Here is a 22,570-nt window from a genome sequence, read left to right on the forward strand (position 1 = left end):
AGATGTTAGGGACAATATAGGATGATTCACAATAATTGTTTGCTAATATAATAATTGCTTGCAATAATGTAATTTTGGTAATGGCGAGACAGGTGAGAGGTAAAATCCTTTGCATAAATGTCCTACATTACTACAAATATTAATAGCTAATTATGGAAAATATATATATAATACAAATCGAGGTGAGGGCGATGGAAATGCATTTGGCGGTTAATCTACTTTTGTTCTGTAAATGGCACTGTATGCTCTTTTCGAAGGATGGATCCCAGTCTCTTCAGGGCTATGGGATACGGGGGGGGGGGGGTCTACTGGGCATTGACAACCCAACTCGGGATGAGTAGGGCTTTTAGCGGGTGGAATAGCGGGGACCAATTGGAGGTTTACTTAGTAGCAATGCAAATATCATGGTTCAGCTATAGACACTCAATCATGTTACTTTTTAATGGTACGTTTACAAACATATATTTTGCTAAATATAATTGAAAGTTGTGTCTCATTATGGTAAGTGGTGAAATAAGTATAGCCAGTTACAATTGTAATGGCTTAGCAGATAATTAGAAAAGACGATCAGTATTTACCTGGCTAAAAGAAAATAAATATATCTATTGTTTACAGGAAACTCATTCAACAATTTTAGATGAAGTTTTGTGGAAAAAGGACTGGGGGGGCAAAATATATTTCTCCCATGGGCAAAGAAATTCAAAAGGGGTGATGGTATTAACAGTAATTTTGATCCAAATGTGCAAATTGTCCAAACAGATCATCAAGGTAGATGGATTATTTTAAATATGTTATTGGACAGTAAACAGATATGGCTTATTAACCTATACGGTCCAAATATTGATGATCCTAGCTTCTTTGAAAATATAAGAATTTATCAACTCTACAAGCAACACTAGACTACTATTATGGTGGGAGATTTTAATACGGCCTTAAATACTTCTATGGACCGGAAAGGAAATCACACTACAAACCATCACCCTGAGACACTTAAGGAACTCATGAATGTCATGAGCTCCTGATGATTCGTTTTTCAAATCATATGAGCAAAAAATATTTTGCTTAATCTGGGAATGCTAAACCAGACAAAATAAAACATGCCTATCTATATAATGAATATTAATGGGGTGGGTTGAGATTATTAAATATAAAAGCACTAAACCTCTCTCTAAAAGCTTCACTCATTCAAAAGTTATTTGAACCCTAAATGGTTCTCAAGTAAATTACTAATTAATTGAAAATTATACTTTTTTCAAAGTATCTCTCTTTTTAAACAGGCATTGCAGAGCTGGCTCCAATTTCAATTTCATCCCCCTGAAAAGATAGAACAAATATTACAACAAATATTATGGCTGAACTCAAATGTGCTGGTTGATATAATACCTGTATTTATGAGAAAGATGTTTGAAAAGGGTATTTTGTTCTTAAATTATATTGTAAATTGGAATGGTAGAGTTATGTCCTTCATGGAGTTATCAGAATTGTACGGAAAGGTCTGCTCAATCCAAGAGTACAACCAATTGATTACAGCATTACCCCAAAAATGGAGGAGGCAGGTGGCAGCGGGAGGAGGTAGGGAACTGGTCTGTCTGCCCAATATAAAGGATCAAAACTGGCGGAGGAATAAAAATAGCATAAATAGGAAGGTACACCAGTTACATTTGAGGACCAGGATGTTGACAACTGTGCCATAGAGATTTCAAAATAGTTGGGAAGAGATTTTTGATGTACCGATTCCGTGGTACAGGGTGTATGAGCTGATATATAAAACAACGCAAGATTCAAGACTTTGTGCTTTTCAGCTCAAATGATGATTATTATGATTATGATTATATAGAATTCTTGCCACCAACAAAATGTTGAATATTTGGGGCATAAAATCCTCAAAACGCAGCAGATTTTGTTGTGAAGATCCAGAATCAATAGACCATTTATTTTGGTATTGGCCTCAGGTAGCCCGTTTCTGGTCTCAGATTCAGGAATGGCTGAAAATGCATAGCATTGTTCTAAAATTTACCCTAGAAACCGTACTGTTAGGAGATCTGGAGAGACCGGGTCAGTCAATTACTAATATACTAGTACTCTTAGTAAAAGTATTTATCTTCAACTCGCAATCTGTGGATTCTATCCGATTAGATAGATTGAAATTGTACATCACAGCATAGTTGAAAGATATGTGTTGCATAGAAACCTGAAGTGGGTGGCCAGCAGAGATAGATGGGATAGGCTGAGGGAAGCTGAGGGTTGGTATGTGGAATTGGAGACCAGTGGGGGTGGAGTTGCTGTGTGGGAGATAGAATGCTGGTCAAAGATAAAAGTAGAACAATTTAAATAAATAATCAAAATAAAACATAATAAAAAGCACATTTGAATGATACCAAGTGGCAGTGTTTTTACTAGAGGTCGACCGATTAATCGGAGCGGCCGATTAATTAGGGCCGATTTAAAGTTTTCATAACAATCGGTAATTGGCATTTTTGGACACTGATCATGGCCGATTACATTGCACTCCACGAGGAGACTGCGACCTGTTACGCGAGTGCAGCAAGGAGCCAAGGTAAGTTGCTAGCTAGCATTAAACTTATCTTATAAAAAACAATCAATCAATCTTAACATAATCACTAGTTAACTACACATGGTTGATGATATTGCTAGTTTATGTAGCTTGTCCTGCGTTGCATATAATCTCCTGTTAATTTATCATTGAATCACAGCCTACTTTGACAAAATTCGCGAAAAAACAATGTCGTTGCACCAATGTGTACCTAACTATAAACATCTATGCCTTTCTTAAAATCAATACACAAGTATCTATTTTTAAACCAGCATATTTAGTTAATATTGCCTGCTAACATGAATTTATTTTAACTAGGGAAATTGTGTCACTTCTCTTGCATTCTGTGCAAGCAGAGTCAGGGTATATGCAGCAGTTTGGGCTGACTGGCTCGTTGCGAACTGTGTGAAGACCATTTCTTCCTAACAAAGACTAAATTAATTTGCCGGAATTGTACATAATTATGACATAATATTGAAGGTTGTGCAATGTAACAGCAATACTTATACTTAGGGATGCCACCCATTAGATAAAATACGAAACGGTTCCGTATTTCACTGAAAGAATAAACGTTTTGTTTTCGAAATGATAGTTTCCGGATTTGACCATATTAATGACCTAAGGCTCGTATTTCTGTGTGTTTATTATAATTAAGTCTATGATTTGATAGAGCTGTCTGACTGAGCAGTGGTAGGCAGCAGCTGGCTCGTAAGCATTCATTCAAACAGCACTTTCCTGCATTTGCCAGCAGCTCTTCGCTGTGCTTCAAGCATTGTGCTGTTTATGACTTCAAGCCTATCAACTCCCGAGATTAGGCTGGCAATACTATAGTGCCTATAAGAACATCCAATAGTCAAAGGTATATGAAATACAAATGGTATAGAGAGAAATAGTCCTATAATTCTAACAACCTAAAACTTCTTAACTGGGAATATTGAAGACTCATGTTAAAAGGAACCACCAGCTTTCATATGTTCTTATGTTCTGAGCAAGGAACTTAAACGTTATCTTTTTTACATGGCAAATATTGCACTTTTACTTTCTTCTCCAACACTTTGTTTTTGCATTATTTAAACCAAATTGAACATGTTTCATTATTTATTTGAGACTAAATTGATTTTATTGATGCATTAAGTTAAAATAAGTGTTCATTGTTCATTCAGTATTGTTGTAATAGTTATTATCACAAATATATATAAAAAAGCATATTTTTTAATCCCCCCCAAAAATCATCCGATTAATCGGTATCGGCGTTGAAAAATCATAGTCGGTCGACCTCTAGTTTTTACAACTAATGCCAGTTTGCCTGAGGCTGATGCCGTCCAGGTGTTTGTACACATGCATATATATATATACACACACACACACACACACTCTTTCAAATAAACACATACAAGAACACACACATACATGTAATAGTGCCAGACATGCACACAAACATATACAGTTGGCATTGCTGTTATGATTTTAGTTGTCCTTGATGTCCTTTGTTTTAAATTTGTTTGCTGTTTTCTTCGGTCTTTTCCTTTTTTCTCTTTAGTTCATTATCTTGGTTGTTGGTGCATTGGGGGGGTTCTTGGGGGTGGGGACTGTGGGAGGGGTCTCAAATGGTTGAGGGACAGCTATTGGGGAACCTTGGAGGGTTCGGGTTCACGTTTTTTGGCCTGGTGGTAGATCGGTCAACGTGCCCTTGAGCGGGGCATTGCCCCTGGATGTCGCTCTGAATGGGAATCTGTTGGATGACTGGTATGATGTAGTTGTTGAGCGTCTTCACTACAAGTATATTGTATGTTTAGAATATTCAATAAAATTAAAGAAAAAAAATATTACATTTTATTTGGAATGGCAAGCCAGACAAAATTAAAAGGGCCTATTTATATAACGAATATGAATTCGGAGGGCAGAAATGATTAATTATTAAAGCATTAGACCTCTCACTAAAGGCATCAGTCATACAAAAGTTGTACTTAAATCCAAACTGGTTCTCTAGTAAATTGGTAGGAATGTCTCATCCTATGTTCAAGAACAGCCCTTTTCCCTTCATTCAGATTACAACTGCTCACTTTCGGTTGTTTGAAAAGGAAATAATGTCCCAAATATCATTTTTTAAACAAGCCTTAGAAAGTTGGTTGCAATTTCAGTTTAATCCACCTGAAAAGACAGAACAAATAATACAACAAATACGTATGGAAATGTCTGCTCTACGCAAAATTACAACCTACTAATTGCAGCATTACCACAAAAATGGAAGAGGCAAGTGGAAGGAGAAAAAAGTAAGGAACTTGTATGTTGGCCCTGCATTAAAGAACATAAATGGTTAAAGAAAAGTGTGATAAATAAAAACATACACCAATTTCATTTAAGGAACAAAAAAACTGACAGCTGTGTCATATAAATTGCAAAATACTTGGGAAGAGATTTGATGTACCCATAAACATGGTTTATGAATTGATACGCAAAACAACGCCGGGTTCAAAACTTTTTTCAGTTTAAATTACTATACAAAATTCTTGCAACCAATATAATGTTTTTATATATATATGGGGGATACAATCTTCCCAGCTCTGCAGAGTTTGCTGTGAGGAGGCAGTCATTAGATCATTTATTTTGGTATTGTCCATATGTAGCTCGTTTTTTGTCACAGGTCCAGGAATGGCTGAAGAATTGCAACGTTTGCCTAGAACTAAAGCTGCAGATAGCAATACTGGGTGATTTGAAAAGCCATAGCCAATCAATCAATAATACATTTTAATTTTTTATTTACAATCTGTAGAAGCTATGAGAATAGAAAGGTTCAATACTTTTGTGAAGTATCACAGCACAATTGAAAAACATATGGCAAATAGAAATCCAAAATGGAGGGTGTTGAGCGATAGATGGGAGGGGTTGAAAAGAGCTGAAGGGTGGGACTAATAACAAGAACCAATGTAAAACATACGGGGTCTGTAAAATGTATATAGGTTCAGAAATGTTATGAAAAAGCACAGTTACAAATATAAATCAAACTGGATGGACATCAGAAATAGAGGAAGGACTAAAAACTAAATATAACTATTGTAAAATAGATTGTGTCTGTAAAATGTGTATAAGATGTATAAACTGAAGGTGACAGCCTAAGTGTTATTGTTTATTAGTTTACTCCAATTGGGGGAAGGGTGATAGGTTTCCAGGAAATAAAGGTATATTCTTACAAAAAAAGTATGTATATCTATGTAGGTATGTGTATGTATACACAGTGAGGGGAAAAAAGTATTTGATCCCCTGCTGATTTTGTACATTTGCCCACTGACAAAGAAATTATCAGTCTATAATTTTAATGGTAGGTTTATTTGAACAGTGAGAGACAGAATAACAGAGCGAGTGACGTCACTGATTGAAATGCTATTAGCGCGCACCACCGCTAACTAACTTGCCATTTCACATCGGTTACACTCATCCCCCCCCCCTTTGACCTCCTTTTCCGCAGCAACCAATGATCCGGGTCACGGCACCAATGTAACAGTGTAGGTTCCGTCCCTCTCTTCGCCCCAACCCGGGCTCGAACCAGGGACCCTTGCACACATCAACAACTGACACCCCACGAAGCATCGTTACCCATCGCGCCACAAAAGCCGCGGCCCTTGCAACGCAAGGGGAAACCCTACTTCAGGTCTCAGAGCGAGTGACGTCACTGATTGAAATGCTATTAGCGCGCACCACCGCTAACTAACTAGCCATTTCACATCGGTTACACAGGCATAGTACCGCAGTCTGAGTCATTAAAGCAGGTGAGTACAGGCTCAATAAGCTCCTTCAGGTACAGCCCAGAGTCCTGTAAGACACATATACATCAACACACACAAGGATGCAAGCACAACTTATAATTTCAAAGGTGAGTCTTTTAAAAGACAGTCTTCTAAAAACGTTTACTTCCAGTAGACTCAATGATTACAAACAACCCAGTGTAATGTGCTCTAATGTGTTACAGAACTGTTACAGACTGTATGTAATCTTGATGCCCAGAGCGATGGAGCATGCTGCCAGGCTGATGAGGTCTCCTTTGCGGCTGTGAGGGTGCTGGGACAGGGCAAAATCTGTGGCCAGGATCTGGATAACATGTCTGATCTGGGTAGAGTTGTTCTGAGCCACAAACTCCCTCACCAGTCTGTGGATTAAGGCAACAGACACAGGTTAAGCTCATGTACACAAACAAAATGTCTAGACAGATGAACACACTAAAATCAGAGTAGACTTCAATCCTGGTCCTGGAGAAGCACATGGTGAGCAATGCAGGCTATTGTCTTAGCCCAACACATTTGCCTCCTCCACTGATCAACTAGACCTAATCATCAAGTCATTGAGTTTAATCAAACAAAGCCTGCTTACATGTCACACAAATTAAAATACCAGTATCATCTGCCTGAAAGAAGGCATGTTTCCCCATTTTTAATGTAACTTTCAAGTTTGCCTCCACTTTCAAAATCCAAAGCAATTGATCATTTGATGACAGTCACGTGGTTTCATATATACACACACACACACGTCAGTTAAGAAAACAATGACGGCCAACCAAATGGCCTCCAGCTGGGACGTGGGCTGGAATTACTAAATATATATCATAAATTAAATTTTAAAAAGGACAAAACACACATCACAACAATTTCTCAGGAGATTAGTCAGCATATACATTGCCTACATCCAAACCCATGCAGTTTGGATGTAGGCAATTCTATAGAGTATGTCGTGATGCTCACAAACACTTCCTACTCAGCTGAGTCATACAAACTGTCAGTCATGTAGACAGACAAACAGCCTAATTTTGGGTGGAAAAATACATAAAGTTTTAGAAGGCTGCCACTTCCTGAGTGGCACTGTGGTCTAAGGCACTGCATCTCAATGCAAGAGGCGTCACTACAGTCCCTGGTTCAAATCCAGGCTGTATCACATCCGGCAGTGATTGGGAGTGCCATAGGGCGACGCACAATTGGCCCAGCATCATCCAAGTTTGGCCAGGGTAGACCGTGATTGTAAATTAGAATTTGTTCTTAACTAACTTGCCTAGTTAAATAAGTCAACAAAAGGCAACACAGACTTCCACCAGAATCATGTGCAAGGAAGAAGACGTACATTTCAATCTCTAGAACAGCAATCTTCCTCTTTTCATAGAGCTCGTCTGGAGGCAAAGGCGAGACGTTTCTGTGTTCATTTTCAGAGTTGTTAAATGGGAACTTGACAGCTCGGGTAATAATCAGGTGCACGTTTTTTCATAAACTCGCCCTAAATCTATTTTAATAACGATACAGGTCACTTAAATAATGAAAATAACGAATACAATCATTTAAAATCGTAAGACTCAAACTCCATATTTTTCAATTGTATATAACGCAGACGTTTCCTACATATTCTGCTTTCGTTCAAATGAAGCGCATTTTCTCCTCCAAATAGAACACAAGCCAAATTGAATACACAACGTTGTAGCCAGCATTCTTAGCGAGCAGGGGATCGGTGCACTGGTTTAGGTGATTAAAGTGTACTTGCTATTTAAATTCACCCTATAACCCGGCGATACCCAAACTAAGAATAGCAGCCTTCGAAGCCGAATTATATTTCAAAGCTATCGTTTTTATTGTCATAACCTGTTACGACTGCGCATGGAAAGTAATGTTTTTCGTCGCGACGATAGCTATTAACAATATGCAGCGCTTCGTCCTAACAGGCTTGCTCATGTAGCCATACTACCCGGCTCGCATGACTTCCTTGAAGGGCGGCTAGTCAAGCGCCGATCTGGAGATCTGTTTTGAACAGCACGTGCAAATAAATGTGAGCGCTGTAAAATATGTGGAATGACGTCTCACATAGGCAACGCGCACACACGCATAGAAACGTTTCACTACATTATCTAGAGTAGACAACTCAAAAATAGTTTCCCCCCACGTTTACATTTGAAATTGGATGCCACGTGTGCAATACCCGTAATCACTAGCGAGGTTTCCATCTAATTTGCGACATATTTTCATGGGAATATTCTAAAATGTGCTTAATTTTTTGGGGGGATTTCCCAAAAGAAATGCATTTCTATCAATCGGATTTATTGCGGATAAAAGTCTGTGAGCGATGGTGTAAAAATTACTTTTGTCGTTAAATTCCCATGTTCAGTTTTAAAAATACAAGTTAAATGGGTTTCCATCGATGGTTTTATCACAAAAACTGTTATATAGCAAATGGGGTCTTGGCACATGCGTACCAGACAACAGCTCATAAATACAGTTCAGACAGGCTCACTACATTATGAAATTACGTATAAGAGCGATGGTCGGCCCAAGTGAGGTTGTATGTACATGAATGTATAGTTAAAGTGACTATGCATATATGATAAATAGAGAGTAACAGCAGCGTAAAAAGAGGGGTTGGTGGGGGCAAACAATGCAAATAGTCCGGGTAGCCATTTGATTACCTGTTCAGGAGTCTTATGGCTTGGGTGTAAAAACTGTTGAGAAGCCTTTTTGTCCTAGACTTGGCACTCCGTTACCGCTTGCCATGTGGTAGTAGAGAGAACAGTCTTTGACAATTGTTAGGTCCTTCCTCTGACACCGCCTGGTGTAGAGGTCCTGGATGGCAGGCAGCTTAGCCCCAGTGATGTACTGGGCCATACGCACTACCCTCTGTAGTGCCTGGCGGTCGGAGGCCGAGCAATTGCCGTACCAGGCAGTGATGCAACCAGTCAGGATGCTCTCGACATTGCAGCTGTAGAACCTTTAGGAGGATCTCAGGACCCATGCCAAATATTTTTAGTTTCCTGAGGAGGAATAGGCTTTGTCGTGCCCTCTTCACAACTCTCTGGTCGTGTTTGGACCATTCTAGTTTGTTGGTGATGTGGACACCAAGGAACATGAAGCTCTCAACCTGCTCCACTACAGTCCCGTCGATGAGAATGGGGGCGTGCTCGGTCCTCCTTTTCCTGTAGTCCACAATCATCTCCTTAGTCTTGGTTATGTTGAGGGATAGGCTGTTATTCTGGCACCACCCGGCCAGGTCTAACCTCCTCCCTATAGGCCGTCTCGTCGTTGATCAGGCCTACCACTGTTGTGTCATCTGCCAACTTAATGATGGTGTTGGAATCGTGCCTGGCCATGCAGTCGTGGGTGAACAGGGAGTACAGGGGACTGAGCACGCACCCCTGTGGAGCTCCAGTGTTGAGGATTAGCGTGGCAGATGTGTTGCTACCTACCCTCAGCACCTGGGGGCGGCACATCAGGAAGTCCAGGATCCAGTTGCAGAGGGAGGTGTTTAGTCCCAGGATCCTTAGCTTAATGATGAGCTTTGAGGGTACTATGGTGTTGAACGCTGAGCTATAGTCAATGAATAGCATTCTCACATAAGTGTTCCTTTTGTCCAGGTGGGAAAGGGCAGTGTGGAGTGCAATAGAGATTGCATCATTTGTGGCTCTGTTTGTATTTATAAAATTGTACCAGCGTTTCCTGTTTCTATCAGCCCAGCATTACTTAAAAAAAGAAATAGTGTCAGGTAATTCAGCCACATGAAATGGTTGGATGGAAACTTGGTTAGTGTTGCAAAAATGCATAGGCCATCTACAGGAGTGTGGCCTATGCTATCCACTGGTGATGACTAGGCTTACAGCCCGCCCCGTATAGATTCAGGAAAGGCAAGATTGCTTCATTTTATCTGAAGAAAGTTTATTTAAACAGGGACAAGGGCTAAGTTAACTACTTTATCAATATTTTTTTGGGGGGGGGGGGGGTAGTAGCCTAGCAGAGCTATAGCCTATGCCTATTCAGACTAGTAGGCCTAGGCCATCTCCATTGGAAGACCATCAAAAATTGAGAAAAAAAAACAACTAAATTATCAACCTCTATTAAATCCTAAAGAAACTTTACCACTTTCGAAATGAGTGCAATTAGCATGCAACCATAATGTTAACAGGATGCTAATACGTGGAATGAAAATGCTAATGCTCACTTTTTAAAAACAGACCAAAAACCTCTCAACTCATGAGAAGTTTGTAATAAAGCACTTACAGTTTGATAACCAATTAACATTGAACGGCGAGGTTTCAATATGTTGGAGACAGGCCTCGCCCAACTAACACCTGAAATGTTCGTCAAAGCGGAGGAAGCCATGTCTCTCCCTGCAATGTTCGGTCTTCTGATTAGGGGGGGTTCAGCAATTGACTGGAGAAATTAGGTTACTGATAGGCTGGGAAATATGGGGTGACTTCATTTCTGTGCTTGGCCAATGAGGTTACTGATGGAAGTTGGGGCGCTCCGAGGGAAATTAAGGTGCGTCACTGGGGGTAGGCTTATTGCTCAGATACAAATTAAACAGGTGTTTTACATTCAGGTAATCACCTAGGTCTATGGTAATTGCTGCTGCAGGCCTTTTGATCTGTTGAGTATATAAGGCTACATTTTTTGTGTGTGTTCTTCAGGCAGGACTATGTTACTTTGACCTTCCAGTAGTTTGAGTCAGTACAAAAATAAGTAAATATATTTTGGAAACAGATTGCAAATAACCGATGGCGCTCAAATTCAACTTGAAGGTGTGTAGATACTGTTATGCTTGTATTGAAACAAAAGGACACATTTAGAAACTACAATGTAGAAAATGTGTTAAATGTTATGTAGGTTAATTGCTGTGGAATTTACCAGGTATTTTTGGTCCTCGTGGTCATTTTCTGCTGTGACTGTGTCCTTGGTGAGAAACATATTTGTCTGATTTTCTATAGATTGCCAGTATTTACTTGATCATTGTGAGTGGCCTCCATTGATGTCATGTTTTCTCTCAGGAATATGCAATGTCACACACTGCACTGACACAACCAAGTGTTTGATATCCCTCGACAAAAGCAATTGCAAATGTGCTGTTGGCTACTATGGAGACCTGTGCGACAAAGGTTTAAACATTTTGGTAGACCAGAATAACTACAGTAGTTCTGTTGGAATTTGTTCTAAAACTGTTTATTTATTTTAGTTGCGACCATCAATGTCATGTGTGGCAAAGACTACATTACTATCATGGTGAATGAGGACTTTTTCCAGTACTACAAAGTACCGGTGGAATCTCTGCACTTGAAGAATGAGTCTTGTCGTGCCCAAAAGGACGTTATTTCTGATGTCCCATACTACATAGTGCGGATATCAAAGGATCAGTACATTTCCTGTGGTGGTAAACCACTGGAGGTAAGTATGATTCATCCACACTTCATATTATCCTTTGATAATCCTGTTTCAAAGGCCTAATCTCAAGACTCAACACACTGATCTATAGTTGTCACCTGTCATGCATCGATTTTGAGGGCAGAAGTTCTTGCCCTTGTTATCGCAGCAAGTCCAAGTGATATTTATGAAGCTGGAAGTTTGTTTTTACTGGCATTGTGCTTTCTCTTTTTACAACAGAAAAACATCACTCACATCGCATATGCCTTAACGCTCATGTCGGCCCCTCAAGTTTATGGAAATATAATAAGAGATCCAATGATAAAAATTGAGTACACGTGTATCTACCCATACATCCGCACTGTCAGTTTGCCGTACCCCATCATCCCCTTCTCTAGGTAAGGCCCACTCTCTAAAATTGACTTGATCACAACTTAATATACTTTATAAGGTAGTCTTGGTCTATTACTGGAACGGCCTAACAAGTAGACTCACTTGAGATGCAATTTGTCACATTGCCTTATTACTTGATACTCAGGGGGTTCCTCTCCAGGAACAATTCTGGCCTCTAGTTTGAGCCTTTACAATAGGTTTAGGAGTTATTCTTGCAGGTCTGACATTACTAGGTGTTCCAGATGGCTGTGGATGGTGTTAAGGGTAAGCAAAATGTTATACTAATCCTGGTTATATTTCCTCAATTCCCTATGTGAAAGCCACCACTGTCTTGTAACCCTCCATGGCTAGTTGCATTTGGTTGGAGTTTAGAAAATGCTGTTTATTTCACTTTTGCCATGTGAAGCAATATGCTGCAATCTTGATTTCAATTATTCTCATTGATTGAGACAGGTGGGTGTCCACCCCAAGTGCTGCATGTCATGAGTGTGACTCAGAAATCAAGCTTTGTGTTGAATGACACTCGCTTGTCTGGCTCAATGGGAGAAGATTAGAAATGGAAAAGACGGCGGCGTACATTGTTGTTGCGTTACTTCATTGAGGATAATGTATTGACTTTAACTGGGCATTTTCTAAATTCCAACAAACCACCTGCACCTAGCCATGGACTTTTAGACAGTTGTAGCTTTCAAGTGGGGCATTGAGGAATTTTCACTTAGTGAGTGTTGGTAGAATATCTTGCTTACCCTTAACACTACCTAGGTAGCAACGGCTATCCGCCAGCTGGGACAGCTAGTAATGTCGGACTGACTTACAAGCAGGAGTTCTTCCAGTTCAGGTAATGTGGATATGACAAGCATTTCTCTCACAGTAATTCTGTGCTGTTTTGGTTCAGTGAGACTGTGATGCGGATGGGTGAGTTGGATGCCAAGGTGGAGATGGCCCTCTTCACAGATCACACCTACACAGAGGTGTTCCAAAGCTCACCGCTGATACACCTCCGGGACAGGGTGTATGTGGAGATCAAGGTCGTGGAGCTGGAGGACGTCTTCCACCTGAGGGTGAATGAATGCTGGGCCACACAGTCCCCCAAACCCAACCAGACAGACGGCTCTGTTCACACCCTGCTGCGCAATGGGTGAGTGGACAATCAACATTAATCCCTGGGAACATGTACGCCTACTTTTGCTCTTGAAACATGGCATGAACAATTCATTTAGCAAGCTGTGAGCAATGTGGCATGTCAGACTAATTGTAACAGATCCAGTGTTAAATTCGATGATGCCGGTCTTGGATTTATTCAACCAAGACACTCCCCCCTCACAGGTGTGTGAATGATGAAACTGTCACCTTTCTCAATACGACAATGGGCGCGAATGGAGAGGCCTCAACCATCCGGTACAGCTTTGACATGTTCCGCTTTGTTGTGGAGCCTCATGACCTGTACCTGCACTGCAGAGTGCGTTTGTGCTCCCTGGATGATGACGAACCCTGCATTCCTGTAAGTTCACTGGCCTTTGGTGCAGCGGTCTAAGGCACTGCATCGCGGTGCTAGCTGTCACTACAGATCCTGGTTCGATTCTAGGCTTTGTCGCCACGAACGGGAGACCCATGAGGCGGCGCACAATTGGCCCAGTGTCGTCCGGGTTAGGGGAGGGTTTGGCCGGGTTGTCCTTGTCCCATTGCGCTCTAGCGACTCCTGTGGCAGGCCAGGTGCAATGCCCACTGTCGCCAGGTGCAATGCCCACTGTCGCCAGGTGCAATGCCCACTGTCGCCAGGTGCAATGCCCACTGTCGCCAGGTGCAATGCCCACTGTCGCCAGGTGCAATGCCCACTGTCGCCAGGTTGGTGCGGCTGGTTTCTGGTTTAAGTAAGTATTGTCAAGAAGCAGTGCGGCTCGGCGGGGTTGTGTTTTGGAGGACGCACGGCTCTCGCCCTTCGCCACTCCCCAGTTCGTACGGGAGTTGCCGCAATGGGACAAGACTAACTACCACTTGGATACAATGAAAAGGGGTTTAAAATGCACATTATTTCTATTCATGAAGAGAATGCATTTTCTAAAGTTGGCATGGCATACAAGATTTTGTCTTTTATTAATGATACATCTCTGCTTTACTGCTACAGGAGTGCAAATCTATAACCAAGAGGGCAGCAGTGCGTGGAGACCCAACTCAAGGTCTACTGTCATATGGACCAATCAGGATTGACATACCAGACCGACCCCAATCTAGTAAGGATTTGTGTTTTATCCTTTGTGTGCGTTTCGTTATCTACGTAAGATTGAAATGTATTTTGTTGCCCTTGCTCACTCTACTTGCATGCACGTTTTTTATGATTGTGACATAGACCAGAGGGCTATACTACAAAGCTCAACTTGGGTATGCATTTTTGGTGTAGGCATTTTCTTTCAGTTTTCAAAATAAATGGCTGTAAGACTTAGGCACATTAACTGGCTAAATCATTGATCCTGCTTTGTAGTATACCCCTCTGGGCTCATGTTGCAGCTTAGGGCAGGGTGAGGTGTTTTCAACAGTCTTGACTATGTTCTAGATCTTCTGCTGATGATGGTTCCTGTGGCTGGCATCTGGGTCCTGGGCCTCTTCCTCCTCGCCCTAATCACCATCGCCAAGGCAGGAAACCGACGACTGTCACAGCTAGCAAACCGCTGACATCCAACAACTTGAATAAAACATTTATTCATTTCTATGACAATTAAATGAGCCCCTCTCTGCAGGAATGTTGTGCCTTTGACATTTTATGAACATGTCTGTACCACAGAACTCTGAGCATTCAGCCGTGTAGTTCAATAATGTGGGTTACAAACAAGTTCAAACATCAGTTACTGGTTTAAATCATTAATGGGTCTTATCAAACACCAACTCCTATTATAGTGTCAATCGATTTGGTCAAATGGTAGTGATTCTTAGTTATCAGCAGATGGCAATGGGAGCCTTCTGAGGGCTCAGTCTATAATTCATCCCCAGGGGGAGGGGAGTTTACTTTCCAGAGAAATTGCTTTGTCTAATAGACTTCACACGGTATGTAGGCTACGTTGCTTGATCTCTCTAGCAGAAAGTCACTGCTCTCTGTATTCTCAAAAGGAAGTGAGTTTATTGGAATATCAATCTAGGGCAGCCTGCAAGAGGCATGTGGTGGTTGAACTAAAATCTAACAGACCTTCTGGATACTTGGAAGTAATTTGTAAGAAAATTGTATTTTGTTCGAGGGTATCCTCCACAATTACGTTTAGAGTATAGTACGGATACACCTTACCACCAAGAACAGAACATGATGCTTGTTGACATTCTTTTTTTTCTCTACTCTTCCCTCATAGGTGTACTTTATTGTGCAGGAAAGCTATTGACTGAAGGGGAAGTAGTTAACATACACTAATATGCCAGAAATGCTGTTTTTACCTTTAGCTCATGTGGGCCATTAAGAACTGGGCATAAATAGAAAACTGACTCGGGCCTTATAACACATGATCACATATTTGTGGATAATTTCTACCAGTTCTAAACCGAGCTGTTTCGCAAAGATCTGATTTCAGCGCGCCACGACCCAGTGGTTGAACTGCAGAGAGAATTTGAACTCAACCAAGGCGTTTGACTATGTTGTCACATAGCAGTTCACTCATCACTTGATGGCAATTTCCAGTCACATTGACTGACAGTCCATTGCACGGCGAACGAGGGCGCATAAAGATGGCATCTCTCTGGAGAAGCGCTTCTCCGGGGCTGTGGAAACAAATAATGGCCTCAATCGTCTTGCTCTTGTGCAACAGGCTTGTTGCCAATGCGGACGAAGACCCTTTAAACGCAGAGGTACAGTATGTTGCATACGTGTGTCCTTTAATGTTAAAATATGGACGTTTTTTTATGGTGCGTAAATATGTGGAATTGTGGCAGTCGCCTGATGAATTTAGTTTCCTTTAACTGAAACGTTGCATGATCTCTATTATCCTGGTGGTCAGGTAATCTAAACTGATCTTGCATTTTATGTGATCTAATGACTTCCAATTTTCTCATCATTGATCATGAGGACATGGGCAGATTCATGGACATATTTGATGCACACATGTATGACCCTTGACCTTTCCAATAATGGCTATTGGGCAACATTCCCCCTTCATGCATGGCAGGCTTATTAGGAGTAATTATGTGTTGTGTAAAAGTTTGACCTCTAGGGTAAAACCCTATTTACATGCTTGTAAACCACAATGTGTTCCTCACCTACTGTACTGCTTATCCTGCAGGCATGTTGTGCAAGATATCCAGATTGAGCACTCTGAGTCGCATTTTGGTGGCCTGAAGCTGCTTTATTTATTTGTGTCTCTTGCCCTCTCTCTGTTTGTGTGTGTGTGTATGGGTCTATGTGTGCAGGTGTGCAGTGCATGCTTGTTTACAGAGAAAGCATGAGCTCTCTGGTTGTGCTCAGTGGGCCCATTTGTTTTTAAATTCCCCTGTCAAGGCTTTTGCAAGGCAAGCTCTCTGCTGTCTTGGTTGGGTCTCTGTTGTTTCCATTGGATTATCAATGGTATATTAATATTGTACGCCAGACTTTACAGCCAGACACACGTCTGCTTGTGGCTATATTAATGGTATATATAGTACAGTCAAATTTAGACGGTTTATGTAGAATTTTTGTTGTAATTTACATTGATTAAAATCTGTATATCAGTGCTTTGTTTTGGGTTAAATGCTTACATTCCAAAGCTTTTACTCTTACACCCAATGACGTCTGCTCTATCCTATCATCTGTTGGGCTGACCCTGTGGTTATCTAAACTGCCAAAAAGAAGGTGTGACTCAAAGAGTAATGCCATGAAGTAATAGAAACCATCGGTTTCTCTGTCCTCTCTCTATATATTTTAACTGCTCTCCCTTTGATGTTGCTCTCAATCTCTCAATTCTCTTGTCTCTATTTGTCTCTCTTTCTCTGGCTCTCGCGCCATCTATCTATCTCTGTTGTATAATTGTAGTTGTGGTTGCGGAGGTTTGGCTACCTGTCTCAAACCAGCAGACAGATGTCAACCATGCAGTCCTCTCAAATCTTGTCCAATGCCGTCAGTGACATGCAGCGCTTCTATGGCCTAGAGGTCACTGGAGAGATGGACCCTGCCACACTGAAGTATGGATGCCACTGGCAGCCTCAGTTATACTATACAGACTGATAGAAACTAAAGTGATAATGATGTCAAGATAATGTAATAATGTAAGGTCATGGTTACATTATAGAGCTATTCTGAGACAGAGAAAAGTTGCACCTCCTGGTCTAGCACTGTGGAACCACTCTCTAGCCTTAAATGAACAATGTATCTGATCCTATATATCTATGTGGTTATCTGGGATTTATTCAACTGTGTTTTTCACTCCCCTTTTAGGGCCATGAGAAGGCCTCGCTGTGGAGTCCCAGACAAATCTGTTGAGCAGGCTGAGAACGGTGTGAGGCGGAAACGCTACGCTCTCACTGGCCAGAAGTGGGACAAGAACCTTCTGACTTACAGGTGTGTGGTAGGCCTATGTATGCTGGGGGATTCTAAGAAAACCATGTTGGGAATCTCAAACAGATTTCCCCTGACTGGCATGTAAAGTGTCAGTATAAACAACACTGCAAAGAGACCTGAATTCCCATATGTGTATAGACCACTGACAACATATGTCATTTGTAATGACCCTCTGTATATACACTACCGGTGAAAAATATTTTAGATTTTAGATTCTTCAAAGTAGCCATCAATTGCCTTGATGACAGCTTTGCACACTCTTGGCATTCTCTCAACCAGCTTTACCTGGATTGCCTTTCCAAGGAGTTCCCACATATGCTGAGCACATGTTGGCTGCTTTTCCTTCACTCTGCGGTCCGACTCATCCCAAACCATCTCAATTTGGTTGAGGTCGGGGGATTGTGGAGGCCAGGTCATGTGATTCAGCACTCCATCACTCTCCTTCTTGGTAAAATAGCCCGGAGGTGTGTTGGGTCATTATCCTGTTGAAAAACAAATTAGAGTCCCACTAAGCCCAAACCAGATGGGATGGCGTATCGCTGCAGAATGCTGTGGTAGCCATGCTTGTTAAGTGTGCCTTGAATTCTAAATAAATCACAGACAGTCTCACCTCCAAAGCACCCCCACACCATAACACCTCCTCCTCCATGCTTTACGGTGGAAAATACACATGCGAAGATCATCCATTCACCCACACCGCGTCTCACAAAGACACGGCTGTTGGAACCAAAAATCTCCTATTTGCGCTTTAAACCACATTTCTTCTTATTATTGCTGTCCTTTAGTAGTGGTTACTTTGCAGCAATTCAACCATGAATAACTGATTAACACAGTCTCCTCTGAACAGTTGATGTTGAGATGTGTCTGTTACTTGAACTCTGTGAAGCATTTATTTGGGCAGCAATTTCTGAGGCTGGTAACTCTAATGAACTTATCCTCTGCAGCAGAGGTAACTCTGGGTCTTCCATTCCTGTGGCAGTCCTCATGATAGCCAGTTTCATCATAGCGCTTGATGCTTTTTGCAACTGCACTTGAAGAAACTTTCAATGTTCTTGAAATTTTCCATATTGACTGAGCTATTGACCTATATTCCGTATTTACTGACAGTAATGATGGACTTTCATTTCTCTTTGCTTATTTGAGCTGTTCTTGCCATAATATGGACTTGGTCATTTACCAAATAGGGCTATCTTCTGTTTCCCCCCCCCTACCGTGTCACAACACAACTGATTGGCTCAAATGCATTAAGAAGGAAAGAAATTCCACAAATGAACTTTTAAGAAGGCACACCTGTTAATTGAAATGTATTCCAGGTGACTACCTCATGAAGCTGGTTGAGAGAATGCCAAGAGTGTGCAAAGCTGTCAAGGCTAAGGGTGGCTATTTGAAGAATCTCAAATTTAAAATATATTTTGATTTGTTTAAACACTTTTTTGGTTACTACATGATTCCATATGTGTTATTTCATAGTTTTGATGTCTTTATTATTCTACAATGAAAATAGTAAAGAAAATGGTAAAGAAAATAGTAAAAATAAAGAAAAACCCTTGAATTAGTAGGTGTTCTAAAACTTTTGACCGGTAGTATATGTGCTAAGAATATTTTGTCCTATACTCAACCCCCTCTCCCAGCATTATGAACACCACCCCAAAGGTTGGTAAGGTTCGGACACTGGAGGCCATCCGCAGAGCTTTCGAGGTGTGGGAGCGCGTGACTCCATTGAGCTTTGAAAAGATCGCTTTCCAAGACATCACCAACAGCAGCCAGGACGCGCTAGATATCATGCTGTTGTTTGCCTCTGGTTTCCATGGAGACATGTCTCTGTTTGAGGGCGAGGGGGGGTCTCTGGCTCATGCCTACTACCCAGGGCCCGGGATGGGCGGAGACACGCACTTTGACGCAGATGAATCCTGGACCCTTGACAACCACGATCCATCAGGTTAGATAGACATTTTGTTCCGTTTGCCCCAATTTCCCCCTCAATCACTATTACTGCTACTATTTCCTTGTTCAAAATGAATATCCGATTTGATATCTTTTGATATTCATTTTCTTTCTCCTCTTCCTATCTTTTTTTCTCCCTCTCTCCCATTTCTCTCCCTCCAGGCATTGACCTCTTCCTTGTTGCGGTGCATGAGCTGGGCCATGCTCTGGGTCTGGGGCACTCTGATAATGCCATCATGGCTCCCCTTTACCAGTACATGGACACAAAGATCTTCTCACTCCCAGAGGATGATAGGAATGGAATACAGATGATATATGGTGAGGAGCCTGCCCTCAGGCCCCCACAGCCATCACACACACACGCACGGATAAACATGCACACACATGCATACACTACCGTTCAAAGGTTTGGGGATACTTAGAAATGTCCTTGTTTTTGACAGAAATGCACATTTTTGGTCCATTAAAATAACATTAAATTGATCAAAAATACAGTGTAGACATTGTTAGTGTTGTAAATGACTATTGTAGCTGGAAATGGCATATTTTTGATGGAATATCTACATAGGCCCGTTATCAGCAACCATCACTCCTGTGCTCCAATGGCACGTTGTGTTAGCTAATCCAAGTTTATCATTTTAAATGGCTAATTAATCATTAGAAAACCCTTTTGCAATTATGTTAGCACAGCTAAAAACTGTTTTCCTGATTAAAGAAGCAATAAAACTGGCCTTCTTTAGACTAGTTGAGTATCTGGAGCATCAGCATTTGTGGGTTCGACTACAGGCTCAAAATGGCCAGAAACAAAAAACTTTCTTCTGAAAGTCATCAGTCTATTCTTGTTCTGAGAAATGAAGGCTATTCCATGTGAGAAATTGCCAAGAAACTGAAGATCTTGTACAATGCTCCCTTCACAGAACAGTGCAAACTGGCTCTAACCAGAATAGAAAGAGGAGTGGGAGGCCCCGGTGCACAACTGAGAAAGAGGGCAAGTACATTAGAGTGTCTAGTTTGAGAAACAGACGCCTCACAAGTCCTCAACTGGCAGCTTCATTAAATAGTACCCGCAAAACACCAGTATCAATGTCAGCAGTGAAGAGGCGACTCCGGGATGCTGGCCTTCTAGGCAGAGTTCCTCTGTCCAGTGTCTGTGTTCTTTTGCCCATCTTAATCTTTGGTTTTTATTGGCCCGTCTGAGATTTGGCTTTTTCTTTGCCACTCTGCCTAGAAGGCTCTTCATTGTTGATGTTGAGACAGGTGTTTCTTCTTTACCCCTTTCTCCTGCTGACACCTCTCTGTAGACAAGGGCATATAGAGGCACAGTTACTGAGTAAGATAATGAACGTATAAACTGTGGCATACAGCAGGTCAGCCACCAGGGGGAGACTCGTCGAGGCCTGGTGACAGACGGAGTATACATTGAGGCAATGGCTCCATCTGCTGGACGTACCAGGTCTCGACGGGCTCGCCGCCCAGGACGAATCGGGGCTGATTGGGGAGTTGGTGAGTAATCAAGGGCTGATTGCTCACCAGCTGTACAAGTCCCATGAAGCTGCCAGAAGGGCAGCACACAGGAGAGGACTGGGGGAAGTGAGGTGACTTCCATGTAGGTGTAGACGGTTACCCGAGCTAAGACGAGGGAGTTGTGTTTGTGTGCCCGACAGGATACAGCAAGACCCGGAGCCCAGAAGACAGTATCCCGGAGAGGGTCTCATGGGGGAGACCTATCCTTTTCCTTTTGATTTATTATTTAATAAACACCCTTGAAACCGAGCTAATTATACTCTGTCCGTGTCTGATCTGTGTAAACGTCTTGACCAAACCCCCTGGTCTGCCACAAAACACTAATTAATTGTTTAAGCTATAATATTTCAATTATTTCAAGGCTATAGCCTACAAAGAAATACATTGTGAAGCATTTGTGAGTGTGACACTAGGCTGGTAGGAACATAAAAGGCTCAGCATTTAAACATTTCATTGTAGTCTAGAAATTGCTCATATAGGCTGTGACTTACTTAGAATTAAATACAAATTAAACAAATCCCTTATTAGGCTCAGTCTACAGTGCCTTTGCATTAATTTTTAGAAACATGAGTTTGGCCAGAGTCTGACTTCAGGCTCATGCAATGGTGCCTGGAGAACAGGCCAGCAGCGGAGAATATACTCTCCACACTTGCAGAGCCACTGGGGATGCTAGACACCCTTTGGGCCACTCTTGCCAGAGTTGTTTATATTTATATAGGTAGGCCTAATCAAAACAGAAAGCTCCTTGAAAGTGGGAATATGCCAGGCCTATTTGGCAAAAATCAATTATGGCCTATTGTATAGACAATATAAAAACATTTACAAAACTTTGAAGATATCTGATTTTTACTTTAGAAATACTTTTCTATAATGATATTTGTTAGCTACCCCTTTCAGATTCCTGAATGATTCTGTAGTTGTGGACACTACATCACTACACTCCCTCTCTTGCTTTTGGTCCTTTGTAAGTCACCTTGATTTTGCGCCTGTGTGTTTTATCAGTTTATTTATGAAAATATTTAGCGAATTTCATGACAGTAGCTAAAGCAGGGGGCTATAGCAGCACACAAGCAGACTACAAATGCATGCTGGGCCAAGCATGCCCTGAGCTCATGAAGTGAGCGCTACTGAAGCGGGCGAGAAGGCCGATGCTCCAGCCTTTGTGAATCTTGCTCTGTGCTCCAGTCAAATTGGTTCCGCACGCTCCGATTCTCACTCCGCTCCAGCTCCGCTCAGCTCAGCTCACATACTCTGACCTAGTGTTGTAGTAGCCAGTCCGGTCTCAAGACCACATATTGAGTGTTTCGGTCTTGTCTCTGTGTCGTATACTTTAGTACTCAGTCTTGACTCTGTGTCGGACAGTGAGGATTCCTAATGACTTCCTGAGACCAGCCGAGACCAGCAGAGTAAAAAACTCATTATCAGCTTCCATACAGTCAGCGCATAAGACTGCTTCTTGAAACAGTATCTTAAAAACTTCTTAGGGATGGGGGGCAG

The 22,570-nt window shown here is 41.6% G+C and overlaps 1 protein-coding gene and 1 pseudogene across 1 annotated transcript; both read left to right on the forward strand.

Annotated features, from left to right (window-relative positions):
- The first annotated feature begins 10,911 nt into the window (after positions 1–10,911).
- LOC115197451 (uromodulin-like) lies at positions 10,912–14,817 on the forward strand. The gene is made up of 9 exons (XM_029758996.1): positions 10,912–11,090; positions 11,200–11,245; positions 11,337–11,444; positions 11,522–11,730; positions 11,947–12,104; positions 12,995–13,237; positions 13,426–13,600; positions 14,225–14,330; positions 14,651–14,817. The coding sequence occupies exons 1-9, from the start codon at positions 11,067–11,069 to the stop codon at positions 14,767–14,769; spliced, it is 1,188 nt and encodes a 395-aa protein (XP_029614856.1). The 5' UTR covers positions 10,912–11,066; the 3' UTR covers positions 14,770–14,817.
- Positions 14,818–15,746: 929 nt separating this feature from the next.
- Positions 15,747–22,570, forward strand: part of LOC115196612 (matrix metalloproteinase-15-like) — a 39,073-nt pseudogene continuing 32,249 nt past the window's right edge.

Source organism: Salmo trutta, chromosome 7 (assembly GCF_901001165.1).
Source record: "Salmo trutta chromosome 7, fSalTru1.1, whole genome shotgun sequence".
Lineage (NCBI taxonomy): Eukaryota > Metazoa > Chordata > Actinopteri > Salmoniformes > Salmonidae > Salmo > Salmo trutta.